Below are 16,718 nucleotides of genomic sequence, written 5' to 3' on the forward strand. Positions count from 1 at the left end.
TCCTCAACTTTAAAGACAGAGACAATAGCCGGAGAGGAGCAAGACGGCAACCAAACCTTTGCTTGGAAAACTCACGGATACTTGTCTTTCCAGATTACACCCAGGATGTCCAAAACAGGTGTTGCTCATACGAGGCAGTCAAGCAGAAACTGAGAGCCTTGCAACTATACTATATGCTACTCTTCCCCGCTTGCTTCAAAATTCTCATGAATGGGAACTCCTTCTTTTTTGACACGCCAGAGGCTGCTGGGAGTGCCTGTCTGAGGATCTTAGGGTCCGGCAGTGGGGTCTCGGACTCCCTCTGGAAAAGATCAACCCTCGAGGCAGTTACGCAGGAGGGGCCGCAGACACTCCTGTAAAAGGTAACAGGATGGAGAGGGCCGATCACCAGAACACGAGCCCCTCTGGATCATACAAATCACTGTGACTGACCAGATGGGATCGGCCCTGAAGGCTCAGTGGTCCCCGGGGCTATATTCAGAACAGCATAGCCAACCCCCTGCCGCTTTAAATGGCACACCAGGCAGGTGGTCACAGAGGGTTTCTATGAAGGTCGTACTTGAAGTGCCGACGGGAGCACAGGCATTCCGTTGCAAAGATCCTATTTTCTGGAGGGGTCCACCATTCTAATCCTGATACTGAAGAGTTAATGTAGTTATTTTTGTGTTGGGTATTATGTGTTAGGGCTGCAGATGCTTCTAAGGGGGAAGTATGGGGAGGGGTGAAATTGGAGGCGGGACGGTCCAGCTGTGCTTTTACCAGCACTGGTCCCTAGTTAATTGTTTTTTCTGTTATAACTTTGATATTGTAGATGACTGCACTGGTCCCTCTTTGCCACAACACTTGAACTGCCTAAAGCCCTGGCTGGGTACTCCCATTCCGCCACAGGTGCACAATGGCAGGACACCCGACTCACCCAAGTAATACTCCCTTAAAAACCATTGCCTCCTCATGTGGAGTAATATCCTATAACGGAAGCGGTTTATTGGATAAAATCAACGCTCAGCCGTTCTAAGTAGTGTTCGCCGCTCCACCCCCTCTTTCGTGATGTTCCAAGAAACTCACCTTATGGGCTCTTACTGTCCTATGCTTGCCTGTGGGCGTATCGACAGGGTTTACCACAGCGGCTTTACGAGTGGCTTCAGGGGGGTTGCAATCCTACTGCATCTTTCCCTTCCCTTGGCGGTTACTGAGGTAAGAAGAGATCCACAGGGCCACCACATTGCCATACCAGGAACATTCGACGGTCAGCCACTTAATCTTTTGAGTACATATGGTCCCCCCATTCCATTCAAAACATTCCTTAGTGAACTGTGCTCCTGCAGCTATCGCCCGGCCCAACCCTAATCAGCAGAGACTTCAACGCAGTCATGGATCCACACTTGGACTCCACAGGACCCATGTGTGCCACCCGACGCAGTTGTGCTAGACTAATGGGGAGCTGGGTGAATAAAATGGTGGTGTATATGGCACCCCAGATTTAAACAATACACTCACACTTCTGCGGCACACCATGCACACACGAGAATGGATCTCTTTCTAATGAGGGTTCAAAAAGCACTCTCTGTATCACATGTTTCGATTCTCCCCATGGAGATATCCGATCATGCCCCACTCCTCCTGCCCATGGGTACCTTGAATGACGTTCAGCGCCCGTGTGGCGCTTGAACGCTTTGCACATCCACGAGGAAACGGTCACTCAGGCCTTAAAGGAGGAACTGGATTTCTATTTTGAAACCAATGTTGGTTCTGTGCAGTCACATGGCACGCTTTGGGCAGCAAGCAAAGCCACCATTAGAGAGCATGTCTGGCATCTCCTCAGGCTGCCCAAGAAAGCTAAGCATCAACAACTCACAAGTCTAGAAGCCCAAGCATTACGACTTAAGAGGCAACAGTCTCTCTCAGCCCACCCGTATGTGACTTGGCAATTGCTATAACTCCGTGAGGGAATCCGTCACATCTTTCTTGAAACAGCAATGCACGCATGAACAGTGTCAATGGCAAGGGTATATAAATGGAGAGAGTATACTGGCTGGCCTACCGTCCCCTTGCCAACAACAAGGATAGTGAGGGGCAACCCCCTAATTCAGGGCAGGACATGGCCCACAGGGAAAGAGGACCGGATTGACCTACATGCTGACGATATTGTACTATATCTGTTGAACACAGCGGACATTGGCCCACGTTGTATGCAACTTATGGACCTCTTTGCAGAAGCCTCAGGGCTAACCCTTAACGCAGGTAAATCGGTCCTAGTCCCTCTACACCCGGTTAGGGACTGTATTGTTTGGCTAAATACCATCCCAATCTGACGCCTTAGCTTTTGATATCTGGGCATCACCATAGCGCTGGCACCAGAAATGGCATGGCCCCTTAACTTCACTCCCCTTAACCGGAGAATAAGGAATGATCTCCGTAAGTAGCAGACGCTCCCCCCCAATGTTATTGACAGAATAGCCTTGTGAAAAATGATGAAATTACCTAGACTCCTTTATTTGCTCCAAAGCTTTACCTATGTTAAACACTGGTTTAATGAAATGGACTCACTGGCAAGGAGATTCTTGTGGCATGGGTCACAGCCCCGCCTGTCTTTCTACACATGCGGACAGAACAGGACACGTATGAGGGCGGCCTCAGAATGTCCCACTTGTTCCTCTACTATCTGGTTATGCAAGTACTGGTGGTGAACGAGTGACTGGAGGGTTGCTGATCAGACCCGGCATACTAATTGGAGCTCCTTACTGTGGGATTTTCAGGGGTAATGGTGATGCTGAAGAGTGCATTAATTCTCAACACTCTCCCAGAGGTAACACAAGGTGTATTTGTGGGGTGGAGAGTAGCATTGCATACTACAGGATAGTGAAAAACACTCACACACCAAACCCCCTTGTGGCATGGCTTATGGCTCAAGGACGTTGCATTGCTGGAAGTTTCAGAGAATGGGATGCCATTGGCATTAGGCTCTTGGGTGCCATCTGGAGGGGAAACCATTTGTTATCATTGCAGGAACTCAAACAACAGTGCTCCCTGTCTCACTCCCAATTTTACAAATACCTGCAACTAAGACATGCCATCCGAGTTCACACACCCCTAGAAGCAGCGATCCCCGAGTTCAGCCCAATCGAAGCAAAGGTCCTAATGGGGATACAGGGCAAAGGTGGAGTGTCACAACTCTATTGCACCTTATGCATCAACACCATAGATCCCTTACTTCATCTCAGATCCAAATGGGAGGGGTGGCTAGGACAACTGGAAGATGAAGACTGGAGGGATGCATTGATGGCCCCGAGAATGTGGGCCATATCCACACGCCTTTGAATGATACAGACCTACTACTTGCACACAGCATACCTCACCCCAGACAGGATGCACAAGACAGGCTTTAGAATTAACTTGTGATGTCCTTGCTGCTCCCACCCAGAAGCTGATTGGATTGTTTTTACATGGTTTGGTCATTTCCGTGAACACAGACATACTGGGAAGCAGTTGTATCAGAACTCTCTACCGCCTTGGGCTTAGAAAAGGCACAGCTGCAGATACTGCTAGGAGGTGCTGGAGGGAGTGGGAATTACAAGGGCGGATCTAACCTGTTTGGGTACCGTGCTATTGATAGCGACACAAGACATTGTAACCTACTGGACACATAAAAGGGCGCCAGCACTGACCCACTGGAAAAGGGGTGTAGACTGGTGTACCCAACAAGAAAAGCCAATATATGAAGTGAGGGGTTGTCCGGCCAAACATGCTAAAGTATGGGGTAAACGGATGGGCATGATGGATCCGTGTGGGCCGTGAAGAGACTACTCCTAGGGGATGCCCACCCAGGGACAGCTGTAGCAAACTGTGGTACGGGGTGGGTGGGGTGCGAGTTTGCAGTTTGGGCAATTGGTGATGCATTGTGGCTTGGTAATGATGCAGACGTAATTGGTAAAGTTGTTCAAAAAATAAAAAGCACTTTTTTTTTTTTTTAAGTGCTTTCGCATTAGGGTTTTTTTCTCTAAATTACTCTTAACTATGTCAGTGGGCGTAACCATGTTATCAGTAATTCCGCATCAAAGAGTCACATATAATTACTGAAAATAATCTGATTACTTTAACCTCACTGGTCTCTATGTGAACAACTTCAATGCCTACCGTAAACAAATTAAAGAGTTTGAGCTTTTGAGCGTTATGTAGCAGTATCTAGTGGCAGAAAGTTAAAGTAAAAGCCTCATCAGTGCCCATGCTCCTCCAGTGTCTGAAGAATGCCTCTTGGTAGACATATCAACTGGGCGGGCTCTCTTCACCTGGGCATACCCACATTGTGGCATCGCTTGATCAATGACACAAGTCTACCGTCTCAGCTGCAGACCGCAATGCGGCCTCCACTCTCCAGGTTCACTGCATAGCTGTTTAGAGTCAAATGTACTGCAGCCTGTTCTTACCGACTGCATCAATAAAGGGGACACCAAGTGGCACACACTGGTGGAGCTTTGACTTCAGTTTCAGTTACTTTAGTACCTTTCGCCTCAGACTGAACTAGGTTTCAATGCTATTTCCAAGAGAATTCTTGCAAACAGGTACAAACAGAGGTCACAGGTGTATAATATGCAGGCTTGAAGTAACACAAAACAACAGGAGCGTCAACTCATCCCAGCTACTATGACGCACCAATTAGTATTGGAGAAACATATCAAGAGATGTAACTTACACAACATATCAATTCTATGGTGAGGAAACACACTCATATGGCCCAACAAGGCAGTGCTTAGGCACTTCTGGCACCAACATGAGAAACAGGATTGCAGAGGCAGGGTGATATTGGTACAAACAACTTACATCGTTAGGATTTCTCTCTTTTGGTTGAGAGGCTCACTTTGACAATGACAACTGGTCCATGTTTCACAGAGCAGACAGTGCTCTCTCGGGTAAACCTTTTTACAAAGCGGTTCAGGCTCCTGGGAGCTCGGTCATTAAGACAATGAAATCTCACGAAAGATTTCTTGAATGGTAAGTAGCCCTCAAAAATTTGCCTTAGCAAAACTTTCCAAGCATCACAAATGTAGTTCATTTTCTCAGACGACAGAGAAGCAAACAGAGATATTTGAGCTAATCTGACCACCGATTTCACCGGAAGAGCCCCCTGGAAGGGCAACTATGTTGATCTACAGGTTTTCGCTTGTAAATTTGAAACACTTCATGACCGTTGTAGGAGACAAATAGGAAACGTGTATTACATAAATAGTGATTTTTAGTGCTGGGCCTTTGGATAATTCAATATCTCTTCTTCTGAAGCTTTTGGTCAGTGTGGCAGGCATACACATATTTCTCCAGGCTTTTGAACATAAATCTATTGTTACTTTTAGACCATCTGAGGACCCCCAACTCCTTATCTTTTGCCATAATATGTCCCTCTCAACATAGACAAATCGCATGGAAATGTAAAAAAACTGTACACAATGGTGAATGCAACTATGTACCATATTTCACTACTAAATATATTGGTCCTCCGTGATCCTGTTTTCTCTAACAGAACGATATTTGTTTTTAAAGAGACCATTCTTAAAATCCATATATGAAGTGGCAGCGACAAACTGCTGGGACTTTCAGTAACCTTAATGGCTTGACGACAAGGTGAAGAGGAGATTTTTGCATGGGGGCACAATGATGGCCTTCTTTCAGGATTCCAGGATAGTGGTGGCATAATTAACAGATATTAAAACAGACTTTGAATGTTTCTCTTGCATAATTCTTTGATAACAAGACCTACATCAACATAAGTTTGGATATATTGTAGTCTGTAGCACTGTCAAGTCTGATGAAAATGTGTGTCTTTTAATGCACCCATAAAAGACGAATCCATAGAATTGAAAGAGAGCAACTAGAAGTCAGTGAGGTGCCACATAGAGATATAAGAGAATTACTGTCCAGACACAGCGGCCATTCAGAGCCATTCGATTACTGACCAAGGTTGCAGCAAGGAAAGTCTTAGTGCCAGAGGTTGGCCAAAACCCAGGCTGAGCTGGATCAAAAGTGAAGACGTCTTTAAATGTAGCGAAAGATCAGTGTTTACTGATTTCTCAGGAATTGTAGCCGTGACAGTTAAATGAGATACTGGGTGGAATTTGCTTGGGGTTGGCTGTGAGTTTTGGGGATGGGGCACCACAGTAGCCTCTTTAAGGGTTGGAGGAATGGTGGCCAAAGTGAGTGAGAGATTGAGATAGTGACAAACATGTCAGTGACAGTACGTTTCCTTAACTGGACTGGGGGCCATGGATCAAGAGGAGAGCCAGACTTAAATCTGGATAGCCTGGAAATGACCACCTCCAAATATGGAGGCTGGAATGACTCAAGTAAGGAGCTCTCGTCCCGGCAGAAGCAGTTTGTATGTAAGAAAGTGGTATCCAAGAAAGCCTGCAGTTATCTTGCTTTTCTGACCTGGACAGAGAATGGCTTACCTGTCTGTAGTAGCAATTTGCAACGTGGAGTGTCCTGCTATTGCTGGGCTGTGTATGCCAGGGGTAGTGACCCACTGTTTGTGAAGAGCCAAATAAGGCTTAGTTAAATGGCAGACCTGTGTAAGAACATATTTCCTGGCTGAGTTGGCTGAGAAGCTGTGAGGGTGCCATAGCCCAGCTGCCCAGGGAGAACCTCTGCGTCATAGAACCACTACATCCCCCATCATCAATGCAAGCATGAGTCTTCACCATCCCAGACCCATGCTGTATTCAGCCTCAAAGTGACCACGATGCCCCAGGAGGGAGCTACCCTTTGCAATGGTTACACTTACCGGTAGACACTTTCCTGATTCTTGAGCCATGTTAATCATCTTTCAAGCTTTTATGTGCACTGATTTTGCCAAAGCAGAGGTGTTCACAGTCACCTGGGACTTTTGCAAGACTGCACCGAGTACCCGTGCTCCAGTGGGAGCCAACCGCCAACAGAAAGTTTTGACTGTGAGCAAGTACAGGTCCCTAAAGTAAAAGGCACATTTACGAAGTTGGAGCTGATCCATTATTTTGATTACTCCCCTTGAAAAGCATAGGGACCAGCTGGCTACTTTACAGGACCCTCGTCTACAATGAACTGACACTGGGTACCACTAGGAGCACTTAAGGCTGTGCTGAGTGGGTTCCTCATTTTCTGGGGGCTGTGTTTTCGGAGCAACACATTTTATGCAGCCCACTTGGTTCTAGAGTCGTAATGCAAGAATACTGTTCGAACACGAGTCCACACATCTGTATTCCATCTCTAGCTCATGCTGAAATCTAAAAAACAGAGCGTTTCTGAAGATCCTCAAGCTGACCCCAGCCAAGTCGCAGAGGACAACAAGTCAAGGGTATCTCAGCCTCTGATTTTTTTGCATGTATGTCAGTTGCAACTGCTCTAATTTATCTATCTTAAAATATGGTTCTTTTTCTAAAGTAAAGCACTCAGTTGACATTGATGTCAATGTGAATGTAAGGGAGTGAAAAACATTCTGACAGCCTGCAAGGCCTACAAACCCATGTAGCCCAAACTCTGCTTTCACGTACGAAAACATGACCATGTAAAACTGGCATTGAAGAAACATTTTTGGTTCCCAGTGGAATTGAAAATGTACCCACCTACCTTTAAAACCAAGGTTCATATTACTTTTCAGCCAGGAACCTATTATTGGTGAACCCACAACCCATCAAATAAAAACATTCAGCAGCATGGAGGCAGACCCCTGGGTATGCACATTCACAAACTCTGGAATGCCTTATCTCTCAGTGTAAATGCAGCCCACCACCTCCATTCAGAAAATGACCATAGACTAAACTTTTTACAGGCATTCAGCATATCACCAGCAATGTACAAGGCAGAATTACAGGAGGAGAGAACAGAGATGCTTAACCTTGCACTGGTTTGACGCTTCCTCTTTCTTCCAATGCTCATACAGATTTTTGCTTTTTCATCAGCAATCTGTGGTAGTCACACAGCTACTTGTTTGGTGCTTTACAAAGCTCATAATAAATAATACATTATGCAACAAAAAATATGTTTTTCAACTGGGAGACAGGGTAATGCATTTAAAGCTAATGTGCATGGAAAGAAAAAATGTCATAATAAGAAGGACAAAATGGAGACAGTTTGCTATAAAAGGTGGATGAGCCTTGCCCTATTTTTTTTTTTAATCAGTTTTTATTTTCAAAATAAAAAAAAATGACAGACCAACATATAAATCAACACAGTGCAGGGTACAGCAGGGCAAGATGTCACAGACATATGATGATGCCCAAAGGGCGCATACAGCATTGCTTCATCGGTGAAGACATCCCCACATCCCCAATCCCGTCCTCAATCCCAGAAACCGGCCGCACATCCTAATAAGACCAGACTGTTGATAACATAATCAAGTCAAGATAGATCAACTCCACATTCGGTCATCACAAGTGCAAAGAGGTAGAGTGTGTTTCCCCGTCCCCCACCGCCCCATTGCTACTCACAGAGCTTGCGTCCTCCTCATCAGTGAACTGTTCCAGAAGTGCACCTCAATAAACACATCAGTAAGCGCCCTCTCATCACTACGGTTTATGCGCATGTGTTGCTCCTCTGCCACCCCCCCTCCATCAGATACCGCAGCCAAGCAGAAATCGCAGGGGTCCACTCGCTCAACCAGCCAATCGCTACTCTACGCTTGGCCAATACTAACACTAACTGTACCATCCTGTAGACAACACCTCTACCCCGCTGCCTCGCACCACACCCAGGAGACAAGTCAACGGAGTGGCCTTCAATTCAAGCTCAGTAGCCTCAGTGATCGCCGCCATCACCTCCTGCCAGAATACACTGAGCAATCAAGTGCATATCCTCGCCCCAATTAAGAAGACCGTTCAAAATCGAGGAGGCCCTGGGGGCCGTCGGGAAACCATCCCAGATTGCGTGGGTCATACTCTCAAGTTTTGCATATTGCAGAAACTGGCCAGAGCCCAACTCAAACAAATCCTGAGCCTCAGAAAATGAAAGAAATTCACCATTAGGGTACAGATCCCCGACCACCTCAAAACCACCCAATCGCCAGGCCTCCATCGATATTGTCCTTGCCATATCCCAAAACAGAGACAGATCCCATATCCTTAATTCCCTATCAAAGGGAGCCCGCCGGAGCACCTGCTTCACCACCTGTTCCCAAATCCCAGCAGTAGTCCTTACCAGATAAGGCGCAGCAGGGTCTGATCTGCCCCAGACATGTGAATGTGCGCCAAAGACTGCCCATTGCACATACCAGCATACAATCTCTTTTTCCAATTATCAACCTCCGACAAACATTTCACTGCACATTGTAACTGCGCTGCATAATAAAAATATCTGATGTTGGGGATTGCCAAACCCCCCCCTCTCGGTCACTCTGCAGCACAGACGGCACCACCTTACTTCGCCTGCCTGTCCATACTAGGGAAATCAACAGGCTATCCAAGCGTTAAAAAAGCTGAGCAGGCAGCGGGTACAAAGAGTTCTGTACCAGATAAAGGCACCAGGGCAAAAAACACGATCGTTGCTACTGTGGCCCGACCCATAACAGAGAGGGGCAACTTATTCCAAAAAGTAACCAAGCGCTCCAGGCTCCACTACCCACTCATTATTGTGATTATTATACACCTCCACAGAGTTAGCGACCCAGATACCCAGGTACCGAAAGCACTCTACCTCCCAGCGCAACCCCACCCCAGGGAGCCCGACCTGAGGTACTCCAACAAGAGGCCCAAGAGGGAACAGTAGTGATTTTATTCATATTGATCTTGAGACCAGAAACAGCCCCAAATACCGTCATCCTCTGCAACAGCTCCAGCACCGACACACGAGGATCCCGCACATAGACCAATGCATCATCAGCATACATGGAAATTACGTGTATGGTCCGACCCACCGGGATCCCCCACTGCACCATCTCTTCATGAAGCCAAATCGCCAAAGGCTCCACAGCCAGGGCAAACAGGAGAGGCGACAGCGGGCACCCTTGTCATACACCCCTACCGAACTCCCAGACTGCCGATGTCTCTTCCCCTACACGCACACGCGCTGTCGGGGCAGTGTACAATAGTCGAAACCAGGTGCAAAAGCTGGAGCCAAAGCCCATGCCCCACAATACCTCCAATAAATATTCCCACTCCACTGTTTCAAACACTTTCTTCAAGTCAAGAGACGCCAGTGCCAATTCCAACTCTATTCCCTTATTCTCATGCAGAACATGCGCTAATTGATGCAGATTAAAGGACGAACTACGACCCAGCATAAACCCACATTGGTCTTCATGCACCAGACCCCGAATTACTCCTCTGAGTTGAGTTGCCAAGATCTTACAGAGTATCTTAACATCGCAGTTCAGCATGGTTAGTGGCCGATACGAAGAGGGATCCGCAGCATTCCCCCCTCCGGCTTGAGCAATAAACACACTATACCTTGTCGCATGGTGTCCGGTAACCTACCACAACTCCGCACCTCTTCAAAAACTTCCAGCAGTCTCTCCCTAAGTGTGGAGGAAAAAGCCTGATACAGCTCCACAGGAAAACCGTCACTACCAGGGGATTTGGATTTTGCCAGTGCCATCACTGCCTCTCCCACCTTCTCTACAGTGATCAGGAGTTCAAGTGCATCCCTACTCTCTTTGCCCAGCCTTGGCAACCGCAGCTGCTGCAGAAACTGCTCTGCATCCCCTTCTGATGACATAGTGCCAGCTCTAGATACCCTTTGAAAGTGGTACGCCAATTCCCCTAGAATGTCCCCACGCCCATGAGAAGTACAACCTCAGTATCCCTTATACCCACTATTGGCGGAGCCTCCACCTCCCGTTTCAGGATCCCCGCTAGGAGTTTGCCTGTTTTGTCACCTTATTGATGCAAAAGCTGCCTATACCCTCTCAGAGTTGTTCTGCTTAGTGTGTCCAACATGTGTTCACCTCCTTGTGCAACCTAAGCTCCTCCCGCTTAGACGTGCTCGAGTCGGGAGGCCGCCGCTGTACTTCCCCCAATGTCACCTCTAGGGCCGTAAGATCCTGCTCCAGCTGTCTGCGCACCCCACCCACCATGCTTATTCACTCTCCCCAAATGACTGCCTTCATAGCCTCCCATTCCAAGCCGCGAGACGCAATTGTGTTCCAATTTATGTCCAGATACTGTTTTATCGCAGCACCTACTCGTTCCTGACATCTCTGATCAGTCAACAAGTCCTAGGGCATACGCCAACCTCGAGCCACACGTAGATCTGTCTCTCCCCACTGCAACTGGAGCCGAACTGGTGCGTGATCTGACAGAAACCGACCCAGATGAGTAACCTCCAGGACCTGCGAGCTGTCGGGGCCACCCAACAGAAACCTGTCCAGTCGAGAGTAAGTATCATGTGTTCTAGATTGACAGATATATTCCTTATTGTCAGGGTGCCATTCCCTCCAACCATCCCAGAGACCCAAGTGCAACATCACATCTCTAAGAGATTGTACCATTAATGGTTTGGCTCCCAACTTCGGTGGGTGGCGATCCAACTCTCCATTTATCACACAAATATAGTCCCCCACCCAGACCAGGGGCTTATCCACACTGTCCCCCAAGGTCTCAGCGACCCTCCACATCCACCTCGCTGTACACATGGGTAAAGGGAACCCTGGGGGCCACCCAAGCAGATACCCTCATGCATAGGAAGAAAAGGAGGACGAAAACGTTTGTCCCCGCCACTTCTTAGCCAATTTAAGCACTTCCTCGTCCATCACGTGAGTCTCCTGGAGACAAGCAATATGAAACTTATGCCTACGAAGGAACGAGTGCACCCTATAGTGTTTTGTATAACTTTTCAAGCCCCGAACATTCCAAGTCAGCATATTAATGAGGCGACCCATGGCAGTAGTAATTGATGCCCCCACCCAATGGACACAACCCGCTGTATGCTACCCCCCATGACGAAACAGAAAAGGACAGCCTGCACACCCCGCTCCAATACCCGCACTGTTGAATAAACTATAAACATGCCTCTCCGGCACCCCTGTCCCACCCCGTAAATACAGTAAAACAACCAGAACAGACCATACTGTAAGTCCAGTCCGTAAATGCTACCAGGACTGCAGCCTTAACCCCACCCTACCACAACAAATGGTCTACCACTACTGTGGAGTGACCACTCCCCCCCCGGCTTCAAACACGAAACACTCAGAACCCCCCTGAACCCGAGAATCAAGCACCAATAGCCCCAGAGGGCCAGCCCCCACCCAGTCCTGCATCACCTACTCAGGATCAACGACAAACAACACACAACAAGATTAAGTCAGGTCATCTCGGCATCCCCGTCCACCTCCAAGTTCTGCTTTGAAGCTGTGCACCCATCCGAGTCAGCAGGCACCACCGCCATTGTTCCATCCTGTTTTATCTCAACCCTGTTGCGAGACTCCGCAAGGCACCCAGAACCATGTGATCTCCAGTCCGGGCCTTCTGAGCCAGACGCCCGTCGGGCGATGCCTCCAGACCCCTCCGGTCTACCGGGGGCCACCTTGTCCTACATCTCCAGCCAATGCCACACCTCCTCAGGGCGCTCAAAAAAGTGTGCTTTGCCACCAGACAAGACCTTCAAACGTGCCGGATACAGGAGCATGTATCTGATGTGCCTTAACCTCCCTAAATCCTTTCCGAGAGTTCTGCACCTTATTAATGTAATCAGGATAAACTGAGATCTTGCAGTTCTCGTACAGTGCCTTATCCGACTCCTGTGCAGCGCACAGAATACAGTCCCGGTCCTTGTAATTAAGCAAGCATGCAATGATGGCCCTAGACGGGGCACCAGGCTGCGGAGGCGCAACGAGGGCCCGATGGGCACGCTCCACCACAAACATGCTAGATAGCCCAGCTGGCTGCAACACGTCCTTGATCCAGTTCTCCACAAACTATTCCATAGCATACCCCTCCGCACGCTCAGGAAATCCCAGCAACCTGATATTGTTCCGCCGGGACCTCCCTTCCGGATCCTCCAGCCGTCCCACCGTAGATGTGGCCTGTGCCATCTGCGTCCGCAGTACCCCCACCTCCGACTGAAGCCCCGCAATGGAACCCTTCGCCGCCTTCACCTTGTCGGATACCTTCCGCAGGTCCACTCTTACCAAATTGACCTCCACATCAACTGTCTCTATTTTGCCCTCCAGTGTCACCCGGGAGCCCTGAATGGTCGAAAGTAGCTCCGCTCGCGATGGCTCACCAGCACTCAATGGCGTGTCAGCTACATCTCCACTCACCTCTGATCTAGCCGTTCGCTGCGGAAGAGCCACAGGGGTTGTATATTGTTCTATAGTGTTACCCTGAAGCATCCGTCTGTTTGTGACGCCCCATGCTGCTCCACACAAGCCCCAAATGCAACTGGCCGCCCCACGCAGATTCCTGACAGCAAAGCTCCACCAAAACAGTATTCGCAGCACTCCACTCCTTGAAAGTTCAGTGCCCAGCCAAGCAAGAAGATCAAATGGCCGCTAGTCTCTCCAGTAGTTGTGAGGCAAACAGGTAACTCTGACCAACATGGTCATAATAGGAACCAAAGCACAGCAGAAGCCATGGATAGTGAAAAAACGGAGACGCCTAAAAACAGCTCTACCAGGATGGCCAGGAAGACCTCCAGGAGCCTTCGCTGCGATACTCGCCGCCTATCAGCGCAGCTCCGCAGGCCCAAACGCGCAGGATGGAGGTCCGTCACTCCAGGGCTTCAGGGGACACACATCAGCACACCTCCTCGCACGTAAGGCAGCCCCCCGAGCCCGCAGCCACCCAAGTCCAAAAGGTGCATCAGCACGACGATCCTCCTGGCCCACAGGCCAGCCCAGATGCAAGGCCAGAAGGCAGGCCCCTCGTCCTGGCCTCGTTCCTCACGTCGCCATCACAGCGCATAGGCCGCTCCCAGCCATGGATCAACAGATCCCTCCTGTACGGACCACGCATGGCAACCTCTCGTGCGCTCAGAGGGGGGGCATCGACATGTCTCTGGCCCCCCAAGGACCACTCTGTGCAATCCCAAAAGGTGCCCAAAAATGGGCTCCGAACACGCCCGTGACCACCAGACATCCTCCTGATCCAGAAACTTGGCTCCCCCAGCCCCTGGGGGCCTCAAGATCACGGCAGGATTTCGCCGGGGACGGGAGCGCTCTAGAAGTGCGTCCTGTCGACCATGTTCCTTGGCCACACCCCCCGCCTTGCCCTATTTTAAGCTGCACTTTGGGCCAACCAACTTAACTGAATCTGTAAATGCTTTATTTGTTCTGGATTTAGTGAGTGATTATGTAATAGTTGAAAAGATACAATGGGCTGAGGGTGGTCTTCTTCAACAGAAGGATATGCTTTATGTTGAAGGAATCAGGGAAGATGTAGTAAGAATTGGATCAGTATATATTAAATCAAGTTTGGGTGTTCTATTGCCACTTTATCCTTCACTGTCCCATAAACACATACCATCCCATCACAAAATGTTATGTCAGCATAACACAATTATCACAAAAACTGTATCAAAGTCCCAAATGTCAGCATTGTTATGACATCATAACCATGTAATATCCATAAAAAAATTCAAAGGCAGTAAGTAGTTAGAAAAAGGAATCAATATTCTTTATTGCTTTAGAAATTATTATTGAATCTTGCTGGATATGATATACATCATCTCAGACCAGCCAACGCATTTCGCCTCTATAATCAGGGATAGATTACGGCTAAAGAACCTTATTATTCATCCTCAAAAGCAATTCTTCATAGTGTTCCATGTTGGGTGACGGTCGGTGAATCAATAGCAAAGCCATAAGCTATAAGGCTGAGCTGCCCGTGCTGCTCTTTCAGCAAATTTGGCAGCAACAACAAAGGAAGCTATTTCGTGAAAGCCTTTTGGTTGGAGAGCTGCCTACATTGATACATTCCAACCCTACAGCATTACTGCACCTTCCAAGCCACCCAAATCTTGATTTTGCTGAGAGAAGTCTGATTTCAGTTAGACAAAGGCTAATGCATTTTGTAGACCACTGAAGAGATAAAGGTACAGATCAGTGGGAATTACAGTTTGTGTCACAAAATTACTAACTGGAATTCAGACTTCCTCCTCCAATGCCCTGATTTCACCACACACCTCTCCCTGCAGAACCCATCAAGGAGGAAGTTTGGCTCCCATTCTCCCCGAAGTTGCTCAAGACGTTTTGGAGGAAGAAGGTGCAGTTCTGTTAAAAGGACCATTATGTCAAATGAGACCATAGGTTTCCCTTTTTTATTTATTGTCACAATGTCCTACAGTCCACTTCTCAGTCTATTAATGTGACCTTGACTATCTCATCAGGTCCTATTCTGTGTGTGGCTAAGAAACTAGCAACCAAAAGGTTATCCCATCAAAAAATGAAAAGTTCAAACAGCGTAGCATCTTTTGTCCTTGTACCCAGGCCTCATATGCCAGCCAGTTGATCAATTTTGTTAAATGCTGTCAGGAGCAAGGTTTAGAGTTCACTTCTGGTAAATCCTTCAGGATCTTGGACTTCCAAAGGGATGGATTTAAAAACAAACTATATACAGCTACCCCAAAGGTTCACTTAGCAGCCATCAGTGCTCTTAGGGAAACAACAAATTCTATCTTTCACAAAGGATTTAGCAGGATGGTTTCTATGAATTTCAAGCAATTCACATTATCGAAATATTTTGACTTTTGGCCTGAGAGCCAGACTGTACCGTTTTTTTTTTTTTTTTTTTTACAACTGTCAAAATCGGAAAAGGTACTTTATACTCATTATATGTAAATACATCATTCCTCTACTACAAGAATATGAGCCACTTGGGTAGAAACTAGGGCATACATTTAGCAGAAATACATAAAGCAACTACGTGGAATTCTAAACACAATTTTGATTTTGGGAAACAATTCTGTTTATAAGTGCCAAAAGCAGAAGTTTGTACTTCTTTGTTTAAACTGTTTAGGGAAAATTATCTTTCTTTGTTATACTTTAAGTATCTGGAATTGCACACTATTCCTATTTGTTTTTTCTTTGGAGAGTATAAAATATTATGACCGACGAAGCAAAGTGATTGCATTTCTTCTATTGGATGGTAGCTCTTTTCTCAATGTTAAGTAAATGCTCATACAGCAAGGACTGTGATGAGGTAGATGGAACATGGAGGTAGTGATTCCATTTCTTACCAGTAATCTTCATGACAAAATGTTGCTTGTAACTGCTCAATGTCCTTCTTTTTCCTGCCTGTTGACAGCTATGTGATACTTTCTATTACAGGCTTTGTTCCAGAAATGTAGAAAGTATTGAAGATTACGGATAAGTGTCATTTTGAAGTCTCACTAATCATATTGTCACAGCCAATATTTAAAAAACAAATTTATCGGTTTCATGTAACTGAATGATCAAAAAACAACTGATTTTCAAGAATTATCATTTTAATTTATTAATACCCTCTGGCAGAATGAAGTTCATGAGTCATTGGAAAGGTTGCAATGCCAGTAACTAAGGGCCTTATTAATATCTTGGCAGCTGGGATACTCCGTCACAAAAGGACATAATGGAATTTGTAAAGCTGCAGGCGGGATATCCATCCGGTTTGTGACGGAGTATTCCATCCACTAAGGTCATAATCAGGCCTTAAATCAGTACCTTGCCATGGTGAGATATTTCATTAAAAAAATTACAATTCTTTCAACATTTACCTGGTCGTCACCATAAAGAATAATGCATTCATCTGGATCTGTAGAGCTGAAATAAAGAAATGAAAAACACATTG

The 16,718-nt window shown here is 47.1% G+C and overlaps 1 protein-coding gene across 1 annotated transcript in view; it reads right to left on the reverse strand.

Moving 5' to 3' along the window:
* LOC138248527 (cilia- and flagella-associated protein 337-like) overlaps window positions 1–16,718 on the reverse strand; it is a 513,680-nt gene that overhangs the window by 391,130 nt on the left and 105,832 nt on the right. Inside the window, exon 9 of the mRNA XM_069202182.1 lies at window positions 16,645–16,690. Coding sequence (XP_069058283.1) covers window positions 16,645–16,690 — 46 coding nt within the window. The remainder of the gene's footprint in view (window positions 1–16,644; window positions 16,691–16,718) is intronic.

This window comes from Pleurodeles waltl, chromosome 8 (genome assembly GCF_031143425.1).
Source record: "Pleurodeles waltl isolate 20211129_DDA chromosome 8, aPleWal1.hap1.20221129, whole genome shotgun sequence".
Classification (NCBI taxonomy): Eukaryota; Metazoa; Chordata; class Amphibia; order Caudata; family Salamandridae; genus Pleurodeles; species Pleurodeles waltl.